The sequence below is a fragment of the Centrocercus urophasianus genome, unplaced genomic scaffold, assembly GCF_019232065.1.
Source record: "Centrocercus urophasianus isolate 14NV4802_14NV808 unplaced genomic scaffold, USGS_Curo_1.0 seq_18, whole genome shotgun sequence".
Taxonomy (NCBI): domain Eukaryota; kingdom Metazoa; phylum Chordata; class Aves; order Galliformes; family Phasianidae; genus Centrocercus; species Centrocercus urophasianus.
Genome location: NW_024884733.1, coordinates 15326717 through 15341659, shown reverse-complemented (window position 1 = coordinate 15341659; position 14943 = coordinate 15326717). Strand labels below are relative to the sequence as shown.

The window sequence follows — 14943 nt, the reverse complement described above, 5'->3', positions numbered from 1 at the left end:
CCCCGCGTTATGTCGTGATCCCGGGCGGGCGGCGCCGCCGGGGCTGCCGATGGGGCTGCTCAGGATCATGCTGCCGCCCAAGTTGCAGCTGCTGGCCGTGCTGGTGTTCGGGGTGGCCGTGCTCTTTCTGGAGAACCAGATCCAGAAGCTGGAGGAGTCCCGCGGCAAGCTGGGTGCGTGAGCGAGCGGCGGCGGGCCTGGGCCGGGCGGCGGGGAGGGCCGGAGCGGAGCCCCGGTGGCCGCTTCCCGCTGAGGGCCCGGCCCGGCGGGCGGGGGGCGCTTCGCCGCTGTGCCCCTGCGCCGGGGCCGCACCGCGCGGCGCCGAGCGGAACGCGGCCGTGTGCGGTACGGCGCCGTCCTGGTGGCGGGGAGCTGCCCCGGGGCGCCGCCTCGGGCCGCGGCTTCGGGAGCTGAGGTTAAACGTCGGGCTCGGGAACTCCGGCGTGAGATTCGTTCTTCCGTTTCTGCTGGAAAGTCCTGTAGGGTGACAGCCGCGCTTGGTTATCGGTGCCGCAGAACTTGTGCGCGATGCACGGTGCTGGCGGATCTCGAGGCGTGAAGCACGTACCCGCGCAGCCGGCTCTGTCCCACCGAGCTCAGCGCGGGGTGGGAGGCCCGGTGCGCCGGGACTGTCAGATAGGCTCTGCTGGGTGCTGTCCCACGTTGTTTGGCTTTATAACGCGCTTAGACCGCGAACACTTCAACTTCGTAGGAATCAAAGCGCCCTTATAACGCTGAACTTGAGTTCTAACTCTGAGCGGGCTGTGAGCACCACGAGAAGCTTCCCCCCGAGCTCCTGGCACGGCTCCTGAGCTGAGCTGGGCTGGCTGAGCGCGCTGGGACCTCGCGGCTCTGCACTCCTCTCCCATCCACCTGGAATTGGCTGTGTGAGGCTGGAGCTCTGCGAGCAGCATCTCTCAGCTCTTCAAGTTACAGGATGGTTGTGCTCTGCATATTTTTCAGTTGAAATGTGTTGTAATTATCATCAGAGTATAATCACAATAGTTGTAAACAAAATTTTGAGGAGGAGAATGAGAGAAATGGGAACTTAATTCTGAGTACATGTTGGTGCTCATGGTACAGAAGTATTTTGTATCCACCTGCTTTAGGCTGGTTGGAGCCAGCGGCTTTGGTTCCTCCATTACTGGCATAGTGATATTAGGGAAATCCAGCTCCTGGCATTGGGAGGGTTGGCATAACGCAAAGTGAGAACAGAGTTTTGCTGGAGAGACTTCCTTTTCTTCCACAATAGGTACGCAGTAGGTATGAGTAAGTTAAGTATTTGGAGGATTAAAATATGCAGCTCATGCTGCTCTAGGAAAACCATCTAATTATTGTGTTCTGCTGATTTTGTTTGCTGATTTTATAAGGAGAAGGGACGACTATTTTAAACTTTACAGAAGGTATGATGGGAAGATTTCCTTATCAGGGGTTCTCTAAAACCTGCCTAAGGAGGGGAAAAGGAGCGGTGCAACAGCTTTGAGTTCAGGTTCTGTTGTTTAACTTGAGCGTATTCAGACAGCGAGAAGCTCTTCAACAAAGAACGTCTCCTTTTTCCATATTTTGCATATATGTTTTAAGACTGGTGAATGTTCATGTTTCATTGCAGAAATCACTGGTCAGTGATGGTATTACTGCAGACCTGTAATATGGAAAAAAGATTTTCTCTGTGTTGAACTAACGAGCTGGCCTAATGCACTTCTATCTTTCTTCCGGCCCCCTTCAGAGTGGCTCTGTGTGTGAACTGATGCTGGGGTGTGATGGTAATGGAGCAGATTTGGTTGTGTGTCAGTGGGCTCCTGGTGTTGGGAGTGCTATGGCATGTGATGTGGTTTGGGTGCTGGGTGCTTTTCGTTCTTTGTGTGAATACATCAGATGATGAGCTGTCATCCTGGAAATTGTGAGGATTAGCCTATGGCTAGGAAAGGGGAATGAATTCAGATCTGATAACAAATAGAATGATTCTGCAATTTTATCAGCAGGTATAATAGTTTTTGGTCAGACTTTCAGAGTTTTGTTCAGTTTATTCACAAATGGGAAACTGCTGCTTCTGTACCAAACAGTTGGCACGAGGCTGAATTTCTGTTCAACATTTTTAAGCATCTTACCTGTGATGTGAACGTGGTGTGTTTCTGGAGGAAGAAAGAGAGGGAACCTCTGTGTTCCTCCAAGTGTGATTCCCTTGCATAAGTAAAATTCAGTCACCATTGGAAATCTTTAATTTGTGAAGTTTATAGAAGTAGAAGCACATGACCATCATAAATGTTTATGTTGCGTCTTTCTCTCTGATAAATTGGAATTGTAATATTGTTTAAAAATGTATGTGGAAAGCCATGGTTTTCTTTATCGTGTGAAAGATAACTCTAATTGAAAAATAAAGGAAATATTTGTTGTAATCTTTGCTGCTGTTGGATTTGTTAAGCTCTTTTCAGATGGTTTGTGGGGGTGAGATCACAAACAGGGCCTGTCAGTCCTATCTCAAGTACTTTTGGGTGAGCTATTCATCATTTGTACTATTTTCCAGTTTGCACATCACAGGCAGCTAAATCGGCAGCATTGGCAGGCTGTGGCCAGTCAGGACTTCAGTGTTGAAGCAGTGGGAGCACTTCTACAAAGTGCCAAACTTGAGGCTCATTATGTGTTATTTCAGTGTGTGAAAGGCCAAGGTTCTTTTCCTAAACCAAGGAAAATAAACACAATTAATGATTAAATGTTTGCCAAGTTGCAAAGTTTCTTTTTTTTTTTTTTTTTTTTTTTTTTTTTTCTTTCATCAGTTGATTCTGCTGGAATAATCCTGTTCTAAGCACCGTGCAGATACATAGCAAACGTCTTCAGTTGAATGTTTGAACTTACAAAGCTTTCTGGAAATATGTGTGTTTGATTTTTGGGATGTTAAACTAATTTATTTATTTTGCTTTCATTTGGAAAAAAAGCCCAACTGTCACTAGTTTTGCCAGTTGTGTGTGTTTGGAAACTCACCTGGAAAGTTTCTTAAATTGTCCCTCATAATATAGCATGCATGCTTCTTTACTGTATTATTTATGCTTGGATCCCGTTTATAAACAGTCTGATTGTTGGCAGCTCTGGCTACGCACGGCTGTGCAAAAGGTTTACCAGCATTTCTTTGAAATACAACTCTGTTGCCCAATAGTTACTATTTTCTTTGTAGCAGCCTGAGGCACTCTTCACAAACTCTTTTCTCATATGCTATGTTTCCAGAAATAGCAGTTTTAATGCTGCTTTCTCACTGTACCTACAGCCAGTGAAAGGCTCTCACACTTGGCCTTGCTGGTGCCCTCGTGCTTTTTCGTTTAGTCTCCTTTCTGTTCCCCTTCACCCCCCCCCCCCCCTCTTATCCCAGACACTTTGGAGCAAATTTGAAACTGCTTCCATGCTACACTTGTACTTCCCTTTGTGTGTGTAGTAGAGCAGTTGTATAAATCTTATCCTGTTTGTAATTTTATAGTTATTATTTTCTTGGGAATGGATATTGCAAATGCTGCTCTTCCTTTATTTCTCAGAAGTCCGTACTGTCTGAATTCCAACTGCTACATAATGGCACATGTTCTCAAGCACATCCCAAGAACATTCAGCCTCGCTAACAGGCTTGATCTCACCCTTTCTGCTGGCACTCCAATTTCTCTGTTTTCAGCAGTGAAGATAAAACAGGTGCTGCTGTTGTCTGCTTTTTTCCCTTTCTCCTCTTCTATAGAACTGTGTGTGAGAAACTTCAGTATTGTTGCTTGTAGTTTGCAGCCTCATACTGTTAGTGGAAAAAGATACAGTGATGTGGTGAGCACTCTGCCTTCGCTTGTAATAACCCTTCACAGCAGCAACTGCTACCTGGCAAGGGGATATTTTTGTTAAAGATGTTTTGAGGGCAGTTCTGAGAAACCAGATAGAGCATACAGCTCTTGTCTCCCCTGCCATGTACTGCAGAGGATGAGGTAATCTCTGGAGAAGGCAGTGCCACTCTAGATTCTCCATTGGAAGAGGCCAGGCTTGAATCATTACATGTCTACATATGTTGCTTTTTAATGTATGAAGTTGTAGGAGGGCAAAAAGAGCTGAAATATTATCTTCGACAGAAACCCTGAGAAAGAACCGTGGCTGTGTGGGATAGGAAAGCCTTCTTGGACTGCCATGAAATGAATGCAGGTAGCAAATTCTTTGTGAGTTAGTGCAGTGTCACAGACTGGGTAATGGTAGCTATGCAGTAGGGAATTAGTTCAAGGCTATGAAACTCAATAGTACATCTGTAAAGGACTTTGCCCTGTGCTTGCATAGGTTTGTTTTCTGCAGAAGAAGGAAGATCGGGTTGTTTCAGTAATGCAATACATACCAGTTACAGTGATGTGCTTGGTGCTGAAAGGGTGGTAACAGCTACTGGAAATCAGAAAGTCATTTAAAGTTATTTACTCTGTTATAAAGTAACTAAATCCATGCTATTATGGTATAGTGCTGTTAATATTCCTTCTATTTTTCTACCTCTGAGTGTGGAGGAAGTAGCCAGGATTTTCGTGTAATTGAGTGAGTGGAAGGAGGTGACCATCAAAGAAACTGGTTTAAGATAAAGCAAAAGCTAAAGAAAACCACAGACCCCCAGATCCTCCACTAAGATTAACCGACTGATCATGCATTTATGTAATGTAAATGTGTTGCATATGCTTGCTTGTATGTTTAAAAAAAAAAAACCTGACACCTCAAACAGCTCCTGTTTAACTACTTAAGCTTTGGAATTAGCGTAACAGGTTAGAGAATCCTCTCCAGATTATCTTGTACATCTGAAGTGAAACAAGACTTGGGATTTCTTCTTCTTAATTCAGCGAAGTGATGCATATGCAGATGGATTCTTTTCTTTTGCTTGGCTTTGTACTGCCCCTGGCTATTGAGTTAGGGATATTTGAACAGTTTATGAGCAAGTCAATTTCATATCTACTGGCAACCATGAGTCACTGCTCACTCTTAGTTATACTGTCCAGACTGATCTTGTGTTCAGCTAATGAGCGCCTTTCTCCAAGTTCTTGTTCCTCTGTAGGAAATAGATGGCTTTTGCATATGGAGTAGTCCACATATGGCCATTTAATTGAGTGAAAATGCAGCTACTTTATGAAATTGTGTGCAACCTGTAGTTGTTGTTTATATGAAATGTATTTAAATCTTGTCAAAACAGTACTAAAATAGTGGTGCTTTGTTTGAAATGTGGTGCTATTTCCTTGTTTATATATTTTAAATACCAACTTAGCAAGCACGATGGAAGTGCCGTGATGAAAAATAGCTGAACGGCTGTGTTTCTGGTTGGAAAAACTATTGCAGATAAAAGTTTTAGTGAAAAAGGGAGTCAGTGCTGAGTGAGGCATCTGAAGGCTGGCCAGCTGGTTCAGCCTTCCCTAAACACCTACTGACCCTGGCAGCAGCCTGTCCCGGCAGCAGCATCTCATCCGAACCTTTTGCTGTGCCTGCTGTTCGAGCCAGTCAGGCCTGATGCATCTAACTGCTCCTGAAAATTGGTGGCCCAGAGGTTCTGCAGCACAGCATCTTAGGGAAGGCATTGCTGAGAGAAGCCTTCTGCCTCATAGGGGAGGGGAGACACCCCTCATGTACGTGCCTGTGATGGGGACGTGCTGGCTGCCAAGACATCAGTGTCCTTGCAGTTTTTGCCCTGGCGTGTCAGAGGCTGGCGTTGTTTCCAGTGTCCTCGCTTCCCCCAGTAATGAATTGCTATGTTTTAGCTTCCTGGGGTAGAAGCATGCTCTTTATATCATAAAGGTATTGTTCGCAGATGTGTCTGCAGGAAGCCAAACTACATCTGCATGTCTTTCTGGTTTTGGTATTCAGTATGTTACCATTCTTACTCTGCAATATCCTGGTGTTACTGTGCTCTAGTAACATTACTGCTATGATAATTATTATTCAAGCCTTCTGGTAGTGATAAAATCTGTGGTGAGTAGCTGGGAGTCCAGGACAGTCAGAGAATAAGATAATTGCATTGCAAAAGTATTTGCAAAGAATCTGTCCATCACTTAGGCCCTGTCTTTCATCTGCCTTCCCTTACGTCCATCCCCTCTTTATCTGGTTAGAGTTTAAAATGACTGACAGCTGACATCCAATTTTTTGTCAACTTGCTGTTTAATTCAGAATACTAATTTGTGTTGAAACATATGTAAAACTTAAGTGCTGTTTTGATAAAACAGCTTTTGATGATTTTGAAGTGTTTATGCAAACCTTGTGCATAATTGCTGTAAAACTGTAAAGAGTGCAGGGATGGGATTTTAGATTTCTTAAATTAAAATACATATATTCCCCATTTCTGAAACTTTCTTTTTCCTCTTAGAAGATGTTGTTTTATTTTCTATTCTATATATAACCATACACATATAAGATGCACAAAGGAGAATAGGGAAAATATATAGAATTACAAAAAATACGTGTGTGGATGTATATTTCTCAGCCACTATGTATGTATCTTTATGTTGTAGAATAGGACTGATCTTTTGAAGACAACAGATTGAAAGGCAGTACTATTTCGTTACACTTTGACAAAGGTGCAGAGAAGCTGTTGAGAGCGTGCAGAAACTCGGAGGTATGGTAACAACTGAGCAGGGATGACACTTGTTCCTCTGAGCTTCTGGGAAGTGAGAAGGAATTTCCAGCTAATTTAATTCTATTTTTTCCTCCTGAACCTTTTGCCTCGATGTCTTTGCATTTTGAATATTTCTGTTATCCTTGCTGTATATGCTGTTGCTGAATATATTCAGAGCCATCGCAAAAATAGCATGTCTGTTTTTTCTTCGAAATATTCGTGTTGCTTTGCATTGAGTCTGTGGGGGCTTTGGAGAAGATTTTGCAGTAGCAGGAATCTCTTTTTGCATCACATGGCATTTGCAGTGTCTTTTAATATACAAAATATTAACCAGCAATTGATTGATTACTGACTTAGGGGCAAAGGGTTCGTGCAATTCTGAGGACTTCCAAATTTACAGTCATAGGGAATGAAATTTTAAAAAAAAAAAAAACAAAAAAAAAAACAAAAAAAAAAACAAGTCTGATGTGAAAATGACAGAATCTAACTGTGACATGTTATATGGACCATGTTGTGTCACCAGGACAAAGCAAAAGCAGTCTGGGACATGTGAGTCCTTTAGTGTTTGAATGACAGGTAAACCGAAGAGCAGGAAATAGCATTTTGCAAGATCTGGTTTCAGGGATTTGATTCCTTAAAAAAACAGGGATTCATTTTTACTGAAGTTGAAGCCAATCACGTCCTTCTGCTGTCTGTGATCTAAGTAGTGTGTCGGAGGGCGTGCTGAACCAGGACGAGAATGCTGCACCTCACCTGTTGGCCTGAACACTGTAGTTACATTCTCAGACAGATTCTTGATCATAGATACAAGGACAGTGTTTGTTGGTTTTAAGATACAAATTATTTGCCTTTTAGAAACAAAGTCACAATGTGAGACATTTTGTATCTCACTGGTGGCTGGGAGACTTCATAGATAGAATCCTATCCTAACTGTATCAATAGAATCCTGTCCTGACTATTTTCTGCTACCTTTGATGCTGCCAACAAGGCAATCTTTTGAAGACCTGGTGCCTAATAAATGGTTTGCTACCTTATGAAGAAGCGATTAGATCTTGCTGTCCAATTTGATTACTTCAAAGCGTGTGAAGTAGAATTGAATGGGATATTTTTTTGAACATCATTGCATTTACAAAGGTTGCATTTCAAGAGTGAATGTGTATTTGCTTTTTGGAGGCTGGTCTAGCCTACAAAATACCCTTTTGAAATGCGTTGATTTAGTAGGAGCAGAATGTTTTATGGCTTGATTATCTTCCAAATTATGTTAAACTCTATTTTCTATGTAATTTTGGACTTCCTTCTTGTATCCCTCTTAAGTTTTACTAATATACTGCTTGTACAGTTGCTGTGGTTTGAACTAAGCTAAAACTTTAAGTATCTCCTCTTTTTTTTTTTTTTTTTTTTTTTTTTTTTATAGGACCTGTTTGAGGTTTAAGGTTATCTTCAGCAAAGGAATGTTTCGTAATTTGCTTGATCAGGTTTTAAAAAGACCCCAAACCCTCAATATTGTGGCACACTGTTTGACTCATACCTCTGTGTCAGGACTCTTACAGTGTGTGTAGAACTCTGGGTGTTCTCTGCTGGGAGAAGTGCTGCAGAAGTTCTCCTCCTCCCTCGGAGACCAGCAGTGTGAGTTCTGTGCCTGGAGAAGCAGCTCATAGCCACCAGTGGCCCCACAAGTGTTCTGAGCCATAAGCAAAGGCTGAAGGACTAGAAAAACCTGTCTAAGTGTAGATTTAGGTCTTGCAGTGTTTGTAACTTGTCATTTCTTGCACACGTTTGAATTTTATCTTTGAAACTATTCAGTGTTCAGAGTAGTTAGTATTACATAGAAGCTGTTCCATGGACTCTGGTTATTTGGTTGGAGCAGTTTTTTTACTTCAAAGTTTTGAATTCTTAGTTGAGATTGAAAGCAATTTCATTGCAGAAACCACTCCATAATTTCAGATGCATACGAGGACTGGGAGACAGGACATCTGGAGGTCTGGCTGTGAGCTGCTGACCCTGAGAGCTTCAGGTGTTGTTTCTAGCACCCCTGGCATCCTGCTGCCAGCTGGGCAGGGAGCACACCTGACTCTGGTTAATGCCCTGTCTTAGGTTTGAGCTGCTGCAGTTGAAGGGATGGTATATGCTTGCTTCTGGCCACAAGGAGCAGCCACCCCCTCATCCAACTCAGAGAAAATTGGTTGAATATGGTTGAAAGGCTTCTTAGCTATTCATGAGGCACAGTAAATGCATTTGGCCTAAAGGCAAATTTATCTTGTAGGCATGTTGTTAAACTTAGAGTAAGTCAAGTAGGCTTGTTGTTAAACTTACAACTTACACAGGCTGTCTGCAGCCCATCTGATCCCAGTGAGAAGGCATGCAGCATGAAGGTATGGGGGAATGTGCTTGTTGTCAAGGTTGGCTTTCAACTAGCCTAACAACCAGGGGCTGTGCTTGTTTCTGATTCCTTTGCCATTTTGGTGTGGGGGAAAAGAAAAATAATAATAATAAAAGAAGCAACCATAAAACCAGAGAAATGATTTTAAAAAGAAACAATACATCAAATAGTAAAACACTTATAGGTATCCTCCTCTGGTTTTCCTGTGTGCACCTTCCAAACCATACTCTGACAAACGTGGTCTCGCAACGTGTTTGTGCAAGCATTTCTGTAAACAGCTGTGGTCACTGGAGCAATCCAAAGCATTGTTTCTAGTGGCTTTTAGTGCCTATTTATGTGTGATTGCAGAGTGCAGGTGCAAGGCATTCTTGAGATAAGAGTTAGGAAAGAGAAATACTTGACAATTTATTCACATACTGAGAGTAAAGAGAAAAGTGTCAAGGAGGAATGAAGATGTTGAGAATTTTCATTTTTGTTTTCATTTTTTTTTTGTTATTCTGGCGCCAAGGGGGTCGGCAAGCGGGGCGGGGGGGGAAGGGGGAAGCCTTTAGAAATGGAATGTCAGATTCTGTATTTTCTGGGGATGTTGAAGGTGATGATGTGCGAGTTCTAAACATGCACAATCTGACCAGTGGAAGCTTTGGTCAGTGTTGCAGTCAAAAGCACATACTGGTTTGTGGTAAGTGATGGAATGTAGTGCACTTGTAGATCTTAAGCTGGTACCATAAAATTTCAGTGTAACGTATTTGATCTGCTGGAGATAATGGCAAAAGGTTTTAAATGTTAAAGGAGTTTGCAATCTTCTCAAGAATGAACATTGGAAAACAGGAGAAACTTAAGACTGTCTTACTCTTGTTGTTATGTTATCTTAAAACTGTGGGAATAAAAATAGTACACTGTGTATTTTTAAGTATGAAAAACCTGCTAGATGTCTGACTTGATAACAAATAATCTGTCAAGTATCTATATGGCAGCAGGAAAGTGGAACCTGGTCCTTATTCGTACATCTGTTTTACCTGATAAATACTGTATATGTGAATGTAAATGTGGGATTGCTCTCTGGAGATCATAGAATCATAGAATGGCCTGGGTTGAAAAGGACCATAATGATCATCTAGTTTTAACCCCCTGCCACTGGCAAAGTCACCAACCACCAGACCAGGCTGCCCAGAGCCACATCCAGCCCTGCCTTCAATCCCTGTAGGGATGGGGCATCCACAGCCTCTCTGGGCAACCTGTTCCAGGGCATCTTCACCCTCTTCTGTGTGAGAAACTTTCTCCTAATATCTAACCTAAAACTCCCTGTCTTAGTTTAAAGCCATTCCCCCTTGTCCCATCACAATTTATCCTTGTAAACAGTCATTTAGTACAAGATGACTAGTATGGGAGAGAACCTATAGGAAAATCCTCTCAAGTACCTGGGAATTGATTTGGATGAGTTCTCTGCCCTTGATGGATTCCCATACTGTACAGGTCTCTTGCAAATGCTGTTCATCCCTCAGCCTTTGCTAAAGAGATGGAAGTATTGGCTTCATGATAGAAGAACACCTAAAAGCCACAGATACCTACCAGGCAGAACTGCTGGGTAGGTTAGAGCTCATCCTGCTGATATGGGTTAACCAAGTACAGACATAAAAATGAATTGTTTGGTTTGGTCAAAGCTTTTGCTACCAGGTATTTGAGGGGCTCAATGCTGTAATATTTAAGGACTGGAAAAACACTGATTTCAAATTTGGCTAAGCTTGCTGTCCTCTTGTACAGAGGGTGCTACTGAATTTATATCTTCCTGCTGTATTTATTATGGAGTGTTTTATTGTAACAGGATATTAAGCATCTGCATGCTGTATGGCATAGAATACGGGAACATAGCCTGTGTGGAGGGCTTGTGTCCTGTTCTTGTCCATAGGAGAGCCTCACGCAGGTTTGGATTGTCCTGTTTTGTGTGGGAGCAAAGCATCCTTGTTTTAAGATGTTTGTAGCAGACAAATTGATTGGCAGTTAATTTCCTTAAGCTTATTACAGCTTCCTGTTTCACTTCAATGCAAGGTAAAAATCTGCTATGCTCACACCTATGTCCTTGAAAAAATATGGTGCTTAAGTTATTACCAAACACACAGTTCTAGAGGTGTGCTGTTCCGGATCTGTGTGTGTGTGTGTATGTCAGATTGGGTGACTTTCCTGCCAAGAGTATTACTGGATAGTTGTGGCTATTAGTTTCTCTAACACTTCCCTTAGAAAACAAATAACAATGGACACTTTGCCAAATTGTGGCTGGGCTTGCTGCAATAATTACATGTTTCAACGCAATTGTTTTATTGTGCTCTGCTGCTTTGACAGCAGAACGGGTTTTGTGAATGCAAAAATTAGCTATGCTTTGATTCCTTTCTCTCTGTTTTGAATAAAAAGGTACAGTCTGATCTAAAGAAATCTTCTTTAATTGCTTTGTGGCTGTAAAGTACAATTTATAAGAACAAACCTCCAGTGTTTGCTCAGGGCAGTAGATGTGTTTCCAGACTTAAGCCAGTGTTTTGGGGGTAAACATGGTTTTGTGTGTGGTAGTAGTTATTTAAAGCACAGGCTAGATGATACGCATTCTAAATAGAATGTTTAACTGCAGACTTATTTCAGGTGAATGTAATGTGCTTTTTATCTTTTTAATTTTTTTTTCTTTATAAATGTGATTGCTTTGATCAAAAAGTTTAGGCTGTAACGTGTTTGAGAACTTTGTGCCAGGCTCACAGGTTTGTGATTCGGGCGGCAGCCTTGACTAGTGTTTTTATTTTATAATTGGAATAAAACTGCACAGTGACTGTGTCTTTCGTATTTGGTTGTGAAAGAGGTAACCTTTGTTTTGGCAGAGAAGCGGTTTCTGGGTTTGTTGTTCTTTTTGGCTTTGAAGTGAACATCTAATAAAAAAAACTTACGAGTGCCATCTGCTGGAACGGCATTTTCTAAGGAAAATTTCTTCCCTTTTGCTTTCAGTGGCCGAACCGGCAGATCAGCAAACCACAAGTAGCTGTCCCTGTTTGCCTTTTGGGTGGACATTTCCCCTTGTTATGCTCTGTGAGCTCTGGCTGTGATGTGAGAATGAGGAACGCTTTTTATTGAGGTTTTTGCCATTTTACAGGTTAATTTGTGAACCACTGACTGAACAAAATAACCTTTACAGACAGTAAAGTGCAGCCCTGTAACATGGAGTAACAATCCAATAAAACAGTCTGTTGGGAAAGTAGTTCTCCCACAGCTTTTAAAGAGTTTCTACTAGAATCAGGAGCTGTAGTGTCCTGTAATGATTCATAGCAACGCAGGAGATGATGGATGGGAGAAGGTTGGTGCCAGTGGTGTGAAGTTACAGCAAAATAGCTGAAATTTCATACAGAGATGCATACGTAAACAAGTTTTGTCTTCTGTTGCTCTCTTTTCTGTAAATGTACAGAAATGTATCAGTCTGTCATTTTAAGATGCACCACACACCTTGCCAGACAAACTTGTAACTGTCTTTCCTTACAGGGTTTTTGGGGGATTCTGTGATACCAAGTAAAATTGATGTGTTTAATACTTTTTCTATCATCTATGTGCATTTGGACTTTATTTTACTGCTTAAAGAGTGAGAAATAAGTAATTTGTATGTATGACTTGGTGAATTACATGGTGTTAATAGGACAGTTGGAGTTGTTTTTTTTTTTTTTCTCCTATTCTTATGTGCTTCTGATCCTTTTCTCTCTAAAATATGGAGTCAATTTTCCATTTAGAGAATCAGCTTAGTAGTTGCCTGGCCTGTTTGTGTGTTATAAATCATGGGCTTCTGTGGCACATAGAGAGCACGTGTTGTCCTGAATAACTGTCAGTCTTTTAGAGGGGCTTATGGGTCTTTCTGCACTGCTTGTTCCTTTCTACATTATGCAGAATATAGAGCGATTTCTTCCAGTGGAGAGTTGCATGCATCTTGCTGCTGAGGGACTCATTGTAGTTGAGATTAAATGATTTAATAAAATATTTTTAGTCAGAACATTTGGATTAATAATTATTTAAGTAACTGTATTCAGCAGGCATTGAAATAAAATCTTTATCTAGTTACATACTTAGATTCAATTAAAACTAAGCTTGTTAAACTAATGTTTCAGAGGAGAAAGTGTATATTTTCCAGACAGATGGCTTTGTTTCAGGAACCGTATATAATTTCTTCTCAGTGTCTAATAATAAAGTGGTATTATTAAAGAATTTCCTGTGTTTAACATGTATGTGGAAAAACGTGTTATGCTTATTATTCTATTCCTTAAATAAGCAGCAGTCTGTCACTCTGGGGAGCTCACTGGCTGTCTGAAGAATTTAACCTGCTTTGACACATCCATGGCTTCTTCCTGTGAGCAGCTCGAATACCACGTATTCAGCAGTAAGTTGAATACAGTCAGCTAAGGAAAGCAGCGTACTGTAAGTGATGCTGGTAACAGAAAAGACATGTAAAATTGCTTGTAAGATGATAACGTTTCATAACATTCTGGAAAAGCAACCTCTTGTATTGATTTTTTTTTTTTTTTTTTCTTCTTTCCCCCCCCCCACAAAGATGAAATGTAGTCTTTCAAAGAGTCTTATTCCTTCCTTGAAGACTTGCTTTATTGATCTGAAACCACAGGGCTGAAATTGGTCATATTTTAACAGAGTTCCTTCTCTAATGACAATATATGGCCCTAGTGTTTAAGTGGAAAACTTGCCACAGTATTTCTGTTACTGGAATTCTTGTTGCAGTCAGTGAGGGACTTCTCTAAAAATCCCTTATGAGGTACTGGAAATGGAAAGCTCCCCTGACTCCCGTGGGGATGGCTGACAGACCATGATTCCTTAGTCATGCTCATTGGGACTGTAGTGTGAGCTTGCTCCAGAACAGAGTTATGGGAGATGCTGAGTAACCCCTATGTGAATACAGATTTCCATTTCCTTTTTCTCATGATGTTCCATTTATCAAAGACCAGCAACTGACACGATTCTTGTTAGTGCAATTTTTAGTTCTCTTCATTAGTAATAAATGCAAGAAAACTTACCTCCACCAGAAAAAGGGACAAGGCAGTTTCTCCTTCTCTCCTACCCCCTTTGCCAGATGATGAATTTAAAAGCTTTTTTATTAATTATTAGTCATGATAACAGTGTTAGCTGTTGTTACAAGGCTTTGCTGTTACTCTGAGTATGTGGTAAGTTTAAGCAAAGCTTGGCTATAAAGAGGAATAGGAACTTGAGTATAAAGTAAATTTGAGCAGCCTGTTACATTTACAGCCTCTGAACAGATTTTTCTATTTTGGAAAGGACACCGTATAAATTTCATATTAAATTAACAAACACTTCTACTGTAGAAATGTCTGTATAAACCATGTCTCATAGATTCTACTCTGGTGAACCTAGGAAAACAGCTTAAGTTTTAAAAGTTGTAAAACAGATGGTTGGAGGTTTTGAGAACTTCAGGTGTCCAAAATGTGTCATCTTACCCAATGTACAGGAAACCAGTTGGTTAATAATGTCACAAATGGTTGGAAATTGAATTAATTCAGGATGATGCAGTCTGGTGTAATATAAACTCTTGCAGAAAGTGATGTTATCAAGGGAACGTGAAACATAAAGCAGATGTATTGTTGCACAGAATGTAAAGACGTTGGGCACAGATTTACTGAAGTGAGGTGGGAGCTAGTCAGTGAATTTGCTGTTCCTCCCTCTCCCCTTCTCCATTGCCACTGTGTTCTGTTCGCTGCAGGAGAAATAGTTGCTGTATTTTTTTTGTACCATCTTCATTTAGGGAGCTCAGTGATACCTGTGAGCTGACTGAAATTGTACATTCTTAAGTTTTTGATATAGTCACACTGAATAGAGCAGTACAGTAGTACATTTATATAAGCATATATGCCTATGTGTCTTTAAACTCAAATTCTGAAGGCTTTTCAGGAATGAAACAGAACACAGAAACCTGTTACTTAGAAACTGCTTTAATGTATTT

General features: G+C 41.2%; 1 protein-coding gene across 1 annotated transcript in view; it reads left to right on the top strand.

Moving 5' to 3' along the window:
- The first annotated feature begins 17 nt into the window (after positions 1 to 17).
- The window catches only part of HS2ST1 (heparan sulfate 2-O-sulfotransferase 1), a 73365-nt gene continuing 58439 nt past the window's right edge, over positions 18 to 14943 (top strand). The window contains exon 1 of the mRNA XM_042819442.1: positions 18 to 173. Within this exon, the coding sequence (XP_042675376.1) occupies positions 50 to 173 (124 nt within the window). The 5' untranslated portion in view covers positions 18 to 49. The remainder of the gene's footprint in view (positions 174 to 14943) is intronic.